The sequence below is a fragment of the Pieris napi genome, chromosome 1, assembly GCF_905475465.1.
Source record: "Pieris napi chromosome 1, ilPieNapi1.2, whole genome shotgun sequence".
Taxonomy (NCBI): Eukaryota; Metazoa; Arthropoda; class Insecta; order Lepidoptera; family Pieridae; genus Pieris; species Pieris napi.
In genome coordinates this window covers 471,280-480,113 of record NC_062234.1, presented here as the reverse complement: position 1 = coordinate 480,113, position 8,834 = coordinate 471,280, and the positions used below count along the sequence as shown (strand labels likewise).

The 8,834-nt window shown below is 31.7% G+C and overlaps 2 protein-coding genes and 1 long non-coding RNA gene across 4 annotated transcripts; 1 reads left to right on the top strand and 2 right to left on the bottom strand.

The window, feature by feature from the left end:
* Window positions 1-331: 331 nt before the first annotated feature.
* LOC125053256 (transcription initiation factor IIA subunit 2) lies at window positions 332-3,259 on the bottom strand. Its single transcript, XM_047654565.1, has 4 exons — window positions 3,020-3,259; window positions 2,822-2,949; window positions 2,457-2,563; window positions 332-444 (listed from the first exon to the last, which is right to left on the bottom strand). Exons 1-4 carry the CDS (start codon window positions 3,089-3,091, stop codon window positions 425-427), a joined length of 327 nt encoding a protein of 108 aa, XP_047510521.1. The 5' UTR covers window positions 3,092-3,259; the 3' UTR covers window positions 332-424.
* On the bottom strand, window positions 1,308-1,746 carry LOC125053328. Its single transcript, XR_007117560.1, has 2 exons — window positions 1,686-1,746; window positions 1,308-1,472 (listed from the first exon to the last, which is right to left on the bottom strand). It is a non-coding gene; the product is annotated as an uncharacterized LOC125053328 (long non-coding RNA).
* A 797-nt stretch (window positions 3,260-4,056) lies between the features above and the next one.
* LOC125049336 (presenilin homolog) lies at window positions 4,057-8,816 on the top strand. 2 transcript variants are annotated; one of them, XM_047648516.1, is made up of 9 exons: window positions 4,057-4,405; window positions 5,276-5,487; window positions 5,653-5,862; window positions 6,461-6,681; window positions 6,758-6,856; window positions 7,026-7,106; window positions 7,745-7,921; window positions 8,001-8,113; window positions 8,196-8,816. In XM_047648516.1, the coding sequence occupies exons 1-9, from the start codon at window positions 4,259-4,261 to the stop codon at window positions 8,349-8,351; spliced, it is 1,416 nt and encodes a 471-aa protein (XP_047504472.1). In that variant the 5' UTR covers window positions 4,057-4,258; the 3' UTR covers window positions 8,352-8,816. The 2 variants fall into 2 exon arrangements, with proteins under 2 accessions (XP_047504472.1, XP_047504463.1); XM_047648507.1 differs by having other exon boundaries at window positions 7,026-7,130.
* The last annotated feature ends 18 nt before the right edge of the window (window positions 8,817-8,834 follow it).

The following is an 8,834-nucleotide window of genomic DNA, read 5'->3' as shown; positions in this document are numbered from 1 at the left end:
TATATATATAATAATAATGGCAAATTAAAGCCATAATTTAACCCATTAACAAAAATATTCAAAAAAAATCCTGAGTTATTAAAAAAAAACAATTAAATAATTACTTATAATTATTCTTTATTCTAAAATATTTATTTGAGAAAGTAAATAAATCTATTCAATAACTTTTAATTCTCATAAATCATGTTAGTAAAAATCATGAACTCATGATTTTTACTAACATGATTTAAAAGTTATAGACAATAGAGAGTCAATTATTTAATAAGGCTTAAACAATGTGAAGTTTACTTTCCTTGTGGATATGTACTACACAAAAAATTACCATTTTTGGATACTTAAATAATTTATTTAGGTAATAAGTCCATGGTACAATGACAAAGGCTAAATAGCTTATTTTATATGGGCAGTATAAATCTAAGTAACATTATCTACGGTCTTCCACATCTGAAACAAACAATTTTAAGTTATTTACAGTAATAAACATTTAAAGTGACTCAATAGTTAGATTTGTAACTACAGGGGGCCTACCATGAACTCTTATTGCGAGCCTATTGACAACCTACAACTGAGATGCATCGCTAATTCGTACCATGACATCGAAAAAACGAGACAGTTTAGGTTCCCACGTGACCTTAGCGATTATCAGATTTCGTTCGTTCAATTTGTATGAAAATCCGTACCATGACCGCTCGGCTGAACCGAAATTTGACAGTTGCGCCTTCCAACTATGACAGGATAAGCGATTCTAAAAAAGTTACTTTTTGTTCAACTTTTTTGTATCGAAATGTCCAAATAATAGTTTAGAACCTATAAAATTCAATATTTGTATTAAAACTTGTTAATAAAGTTAAAATAATAAGATTTATCTACTATGGCTAACATATGAAAAAAAATATAATTTTTATATTTTGGGGTATTTTGAGTTTAGAGAGTGTGATAATAAATAAATTATTAAAATATCGACGGAGATGAGAAACAAGACGGCAATGCCCTTCTACCGACTTCGAAGATATTGATTTTATAATTTATTATAGATTAACTACTTTGACTCATTGAAGATTTCAGTGTACCTACAAATAATTGCACATGGTTCAATAATATTTTAATTAATTATTTAGGCATGTCTAACAAAAACATAATTCCCCAATATATCATATTTACAATAAATAATAATGCCATATCACTAGTAGATATTTATTATAGTTAAATTTTCCTCGTTATGTTCATGAATTGTATTATTCTCCTCTGCTTTTTCTTTAAAAAAACAGAGGTGTTTCTCAAATTTATAATGTGTAAATAATAAGCCATTTGAAAGTATTACAATAACAGTATTTATTTAGTTAGGATGACTCCATCAAGATAGAAAAATCTTGTCTTGTCTTGTCTTGAATCAGGCAATGTTCAATTGGATATAAACATATATTCATTTATATATTTTCTTCTCTCAATTCAGCGAGTTTGTCAGGTTTAAGCTGTAAAGACAATAGAATTATTTATATTATATGAATTAGTTAACGTATAAATTGAATTTGTAAAATATTAAGGAATCAATTTTTATCATTATTTACTTGATGATTTTCGAGTAATAGGTTGATTGTAATATCTTATGCAAAGAGTTTAATATCAGCAATTCACTTCGATATAGATATTTATTTTTAATAAACCAATTTTTGAACAATACTTACCCCATCATATTATTTTATAAGTTAAACAATTTGTAAAACTATATTTATGAAACCGAAATTTTGTAAACACAAAATATATTGAAAGCTCCTATCAAAATTTGAAGGAAACGTTTAAAAATAATAAGTGTCAACTGCACAGCACCAGAAAACTTTAAATTTAAAATATATCAAAAGAATAGTTTTATATTAAATAAATATATATTAAGACATAATAGCTTATTATAATTGATGAATTATTTAAAATAATTTTATATTTTATTTATTTTTATAGAAACATCTGTCGAAGTAAGTTTGACAGTTAAATTTCTAAACTTACATAGAAACCACAAACAAAATTATCATTCTTTCATTCGGTCTTGCGATGCAAATACGATTCAGCTTATAGGCGGTCATGGTACGAAAAAATGCGATTGACTTTAGGTACCTAAACTCAACTGCATCTCAACTGGATTGTTTTAAGAAAGTTCATGGTAGGCCCCCTGCTCCCTTACTCTGTAGGTTGTGCTTACTTACAAGAGTCCTAATAATTATTTTAACACTATTAATATCTTAACCTAATTTCTATGTAGTTGTTTAAATATTCATAGGTCTTGGTATTTCCAATGTGCAATTTAATTTAATTATATTTTTAATTCTGATGAAATGTTTCTAGACTGAAGTAATAAAGTAATACAGACATACAATTATTTCCTATTTGCAGAAACTATGGTTTTAAAACCAAACAAAACCAAGAAACTTAGGAAAAACTTAATTTTCAATCTGCATACTCACTTTTGCCATCACATGCCACTATTTTAACTTTATCCACTTTAGCCACTTCATGAACTTCTCTGAATTCAACATCATTTAACATAAAAGTCCAAACATTATCACAAAACCTGTAATATGTTAAATATTCATTTATTTATAGTTTAAACATTAATATTAGCTATATAAGCAATTGTTTTGTGTTGAAAATATAATAAATACACATTTGACAAATTTATTTTGTATTTATTGTTTTTGTGCAGAAAGCTTTTGTAGGTAGAGGTTTAATTAAAAAAGACAAAAGTTAAACATCCAAATCGAATGACGGTATTGAAAAGTCAAACAAAGTAACTACGACATAAACAGTAAATAAAATACAACTTCCATACCTATATGTATTTAATTTTCCAGCTTTGAAGGTTAATCTAGATTTTACCCTGCTCGATAACGCTTGATTAATAGATTTATCGAATTGTAATAATACTTTAACGGCCAATGTTGGTGTTATTTGTCCATACTGAAACAGTGTCATTGATACAGTTACTTTAGCAAATAGTAAATAACATAATTAATCATTTTGTACGTACTTGAATTAATTCATCAAGGCTTTCCTGCAATGTATTGCCAATAGTAGTATTCCTATAGAGTTGATATGACATAACTAAAATATTATATTTTGAAATAACAATCAAAACTATGCAAAATTCACAACAGTGACTCTTTGTTTAGATTGAAATGAAATTATTTTGTCAATTCAGTGTTAACACAACTCACAAATAAATTGGTAGTCAGTACTCACTACTCACTACTCAGTGACCCTAACTCAGTGATGGCAACTCCTACAAAATATTCTCCCTAGAATCAACTTCAAATACCCCTAGATATCGACTAAAAACCCCTAAATTTTATTGTACGCTCGGAATGAGACGTATTTTTAAATATGAATTAAAATACATTCAAGTAGAATAAAATAGCGGTTATTGTGGTGAATTTTACACATTTACTTACTTATATGACATATATTATATGTAATGGCCTAATAATATACACTTTATTTGATATCTCGCGGAAAATCTCACAAGTCCCAAGTTAGCATCACTGTAGGTAGTACAGAGTTCAGACTACATGAAATAGTAATGCCAACTCCTACAGGCTAAATGTAAATTACCTTACAAAGTCCCCCTAAATTTGAGGGGAAAACGCCCAAGTTGGCATCACCTGATGTAATTTTTTTTTTTATAATTTTATGGCCTGGTAACACCTGATGTAATACTCAATATCAAAGACTAAAGAGTATATTACTAGTCATAGATGATGGACAAGTTCATTGATGCCATTTAGTAAACTTTACTAGGGCCTAAGTCAAGATGCCTTAACAGTAGTGTATATAGAAAGTCGAAAAGTAAATTTGTATGGATATGATAGTTCGTGTCGAAAAGTTTTCTTACAAATTTAGTTTACTTCATAGTCTGATTTGCTATCTCATGTTACTGGTAGCAAACGCAGTACCAAATACCATTATGACCGGTCTTCGTCAATCAAAGCTCCACAGACTAAAGCTGAAATCTATTAAATTAAAGTATCATGCACGATGCACCTCTATGTCAAATGTCAATATTCTCTGTAATTTTTCTACGTTCGTCATTTAGGTTGATATTTGTATATAGGTAAAAAAATCTTGAAAACCGAAAACGAAATAACAACAACCGAAATGTATAATTAAACTGAATTATGAATAAGTAATTACGTATATTTGAATAAAGTAGCATTATTATAAAAATGCATCTATGGATTGTATAATATGAAGTGCGTATTAAGTTTTATGGATGAGTGATACAGAAAGTGAAAGAGAAGTGACCGAGCATACAGCACTCATGGACGGCCACATAGCAGAGGCTCGCCCCGACCGCGAGATTGCTGAGAGACTCGCTAGGAAAAGAAAAACTAAAGCTGATGCCCAGCGTAACTATGGAGTAAGTAACACCCACTCAAGTCTTGTATGACTAATCGGTACATGAAACTCTTTTTCTAACATCATAATTAATTTTTTTTTAATAAATCCATACAATAATCGTTTAGTTTTAATTTGTTAGTATAAGTATTAAGAAATAATGAGCAAATATCGTTACTACAAGAACGCTAAGGCGTTTGTATAATTGTATAAGTACAAAATGCGTAAAAAAATCCCACTAAATGGACCTGGATATTGGATATTACTTGCCCAAAAAACAATAAACTATCTAGATTTCGTAATGAGCAATAATTTCAAGTCTATAACCAATATAGAATTAATAAGAAATGTTAACTTCCTATCAGACTTTTGAAATGCTAAGATGCCTATTGCTAACAAAAACAAAGATGAGTCGAAGATCATATATAAAGACTAATCTCACTTAAGACTAGTGAAGAAATAACATCAAAACTTATAGACCATTTCAAAATATCACTTTTGCTTGGAAAACAAAATGAATATAGAAATACTTACTTAATGACAAATTAGAAGAAATAAATTCAGTCTAAATATTTAAAAAAAATTAACAAAACTGAAAATGTAGATATACATAACATAACAAAACTTACAGACGGACTTGTTCATACTCTAAGGCTTAATTGGATATGAGCGGGTCCTATGTCTAGAGTGTGTGATAGAAGATGGATAATTGAAACCACATAATTAACTGGGCCTACTGGCGAGATATGCATAAGAAGTCAAAAGATAAGATGGACAGGCAACATAATAGAACTAGCGGAATAACAGGGTGAAGGAGACTTTATCCTTAAAGAGCCAAGTAGATACAAATACTAGAACAATAACAAAACTCACATAACTTTACTTATTTCAGTCAGTGGCACAGCCTCACGAAAGTTCTTCCAGTGCCGCTGGTGGCTCAGGTTCACAAGCACCTGCTCCTGCTCAACTACCTGCTGAAGAGTTGGAACTTAAATATGGTGCACGACATGTTATAAAACTTTTTGTACCAGTTACTTTGTGTATGATTGTTGTTGTTGCTACTATATCATCAATACAGTTTTATTCAGTAAAGGATGTATATTTGTGAGTATTAGGTTATTTGCAATGAATATACTCTTTTTAGAATTTACTAACACAAAGCTACAATAAATTTATTTCATAAAATAATTAAAAACAATATTATGTTTTATAATTGTTGTTACAAATAAAATAGTTGTGGTTGAAAAATATAATTTTGATTTGTTGTAGAGCATACACACCTTTTCATGAAGAAAGTCCATATGCTGTGACAAAAGTATGGAATGCCCTCGCAAACTCAATGATTCTTCTAAGTGTTATAGCAATGATGACGGTTCTGCTTATTGTGCTCTACAAAAAGCGGTGTTATAAAGTAATACACGGATGGCTTATTATATCATCATTGATGTTGCTCTTCCTCTTTTCTTATCTATACATTGAGTAAGTATTATGTAGCCATAATTTTATATTCTCTAATAAGATTAATGTTTTCCTAACTATGCCGGTTGCAGACCTAGTGATTTGTCTACGAAGCTAAGCTATAACAGCTTATCTAAGAGAGAGTACATAGACTAGCAATTAGTTATGTGCATATTAACAATAAAGCTAAAGTTGGTGTTGTGCCAGTAATTCAGTCTAACAATTGTTACCATGGGATATATATTTATTTATTTCTTTGACTACGCTCATCTATGAACCTCCCTGTTCATTCTTACTCCGAGATTACAAATAGTTTAACAACTTCTATAAGACACTCCATTAAATCACACTCATAGATCATTGCATTTAAGAAACTTGACAACAATGGCATAAGATGTGTAAAGAGGTATCATAAGAAGTATATATAAAAGGGTACATAGCTTAGTTTATATAGTTTAATGTAAGAGAAACTACATGAGATATGAGAGCTGAGGTAAACTTATTTAGTGTTCTTGGTCTGAATTTGCATGCTTAGCCAATATGCGATTTTTTTTTTAAACTAATCAAATCAACCTAAACCTAACCTTAACTTTAATCTTATTTAAATCATGTATTTTAGAGAAGCACTCCGAGCATACCATATACCTATGGATTACATCACCTTAACATTTGTTATGTGGAACTTTGGTGTCGTGGGAATGATAGTAATTCATTGGAAAGGGCCTTTGCGTTTGCAGCAGGCATATTTGATTTTTATAGCAGCTTTAATGGCTTTGGTCTTCATCAAATATCTACCGGAGTGGACTACATGGGCCGTTCTTGCTGTTATTTCTATATGGGGTACCTGACTACTTACATTATTAATTAATTCTTATTAATTGTTATAGAGATTTTATTAGACATATACTGTTTCCAGATCTAATAGCCGTCTTAACGCCTAAAGGACCACTTAGAATATTAGTGGAAACGGCGCAGGAACGAAATGAACCTATATTTCCTGCTCTTATATATTCATGTAAGTAGTTTTTACTACTTTTAATTCATAAATATGCCGTTATAATAGTAATTTAAAAAAAAATTGTTTGAATATTTGCACACTTTTAAATGCATCGATAAACGATATTTGAAGAGATTGCTGTAGTATATTTGTATGAAGATTGAAAATAGAATAATGATGTTTGCAGCCACGGTAATGTACTGCCTGGTGGCAGCTGGAGTCGAAGGAAGCGGATCAGGGACAGGAGGGGAGCGCGGGGCGGGGGAAGGTGAGCTGCGCCCTCTCACGCACGGTCTGTTGCTCTAACTTTGCACCTAACCTTAATCTAATAATTCGCTTTTAAATCAAAGCTTATGCCAGACGAATGCACGACATGCTTCTATTGTAACACTGCTTTAATTAGTATAAGTCTGAAGACTATTCTACTATATTTTAGTTTACATTTAATTTTTACGAAATTGACTCCTTTATCAATTAAAAGTGTTAATTCCGATTAACTCAAACCAGACTAAGTTTAGTTAAATCTTATTAATTATTTGCCGAGTCCATAACAGTCAAGTATGTTCATTTCGTTACGCATTGTTGGCCCTCTGATGGTCATCAATTATTTTGTAGATAGGCTGTCGCTGGGGTTTTGGGACCGACATCCAAAAAATATTAAATATCTTCATACTTGGTATATAAATGAATTAACTATCGTTTAATTTAGTATTCTTCTAAACTAGTACTAAACTATTTAGAGCCGTACTCAAATAATAACCACCAATTATATAGACTAATAATTTTTTTTTTTTTTAAATTAATCTTAGATAATTTTTAATAATCTAATAAATACTAATTATTAGAATATAATAAAAATAATTTATAATATTATTTATTTATTAATATTAAATATATTTTTTCTAGACACTGACGTTCGCCGCGATGGCCCGGTGCGTCGTAGCGCGACTGACGAGGGCGGCTTTGAGCAGTGGTCGAGACAGACCCCGACGCCCCGACAACTCAGAGTCGACACCACGCCCGTCAGCTACACCACGAGGGTCGAGAGGCACCCGCAGCCGCAGTACGAGTTGGAAGAGGAGAGTGAGTGCTTCCCTGACGTCTCTGTGCCCGGGACATCTTGAACGTTTACACTTTTTCTTACGGTATATAATTGTTGCAGAGGGCGTGAAACTGGGTCTGGGTGATTTCATATTCTACAGCGTGTTGGTGGGCAAGGCCAGCTCCTACGGCGATTGGAATACGACGCTCGCCTGCTTCGTCGCTATTCTCATCGTAAGTCAGACGTGGACGTGTCGTCTATGCCGTCGAAACCCCTTAGAGATTAAGTAATAGAACGCAAATGAAATATTTTCAGGGCCTCTGCCTCACCCTGCTGCTGCTGGCGATATTCAAGAAGGCGCTCCCGGCTCTGCCCATATCGATCGCTTTCGGTCTCATCTTTTACTTCGCAACGCGCGGAGTGGTGAAGCCCTTCGCCGACGCTCTCGCCGCTGAACAAGTCTTCATCTAGCGATAACCGGAAACGGGTAAATCGCTGCTTTTTCACCCGTACTAAATTCTATGTCGTATGAAGATTGGGACTTAGGGCTATGTACTGAAAAGACTTTCATATGCAGTATTCGTGGGCCGAGTTTGTGTTACTGACGGCCCTGAGGTCACTCGACGTAGGAAATGGTACTGGTGTATGGTAGGTTTCATTTTTAAAAGCATTTCAGTTTTTTCATTATTATTTTTATTATTATCTAAACGAGCAACGGGATGCTAATATTAAATGTAGAAATTAGTTAGCAAAATATACTTTAATAATGTAAAAATGTTATTACGAGTTGTTAAGAGTTCTGAAATACAGATTGTAACGAATTTGTTTACTTTGAATAGAAAATTTTACTTTCACATTTTTCTAATAATGTACTAATTTCTTGACATTCCACTATGTTTTAACCTCATGATTAAGAAATAAAGGTTTCTAAACTATTTTATGTATCTTTTATTT

Bases quoted from the DNA above. Each gene is read 5' to 3' on its own strand.
- LOC125053256 (XM_047654565.1), bottom strand. From the start codon at position 3,091: ATGTCATATCAACTCTATAGGAATACTACTATTGGCAATACATTGCAG. The intron at 2,564-2,821 runs GTATGGAAGTTG...AACATATTACAG, and splicing joins GGAAAATTAAATACATATAG to GTTTTGTGATAATGTTTGGA. The intron at 445-2,456 runs GTGAGTATGCAG...TGTTTGTTTCAG, and splicing joins AGTGGCATGTGATGGCAAAA to ATGTGGAAGACCGTAGATAA.
- LOC125049336 (XM_047648507.1), top strand. From the start codon at position 4,259: ATGAGTGATACAGAAAGTGAAAGAGAAGTGACCGAGCATACAGCACTC. The intron at 5,863-6,460 runs GTAAGTATTATG...CATGTATTTTAG, and splicing joins TTTTCTTATCTATACATTGA to AGAAGCACTCCGAGCATACC. The intron at 7,131-7,744 runs GTCTGTTGCTCT...TATTTTTTCTAG, and splicing joins GCTGCGCCCTCTCACGCACG to ACACTGACGTTCGCCGCGAT.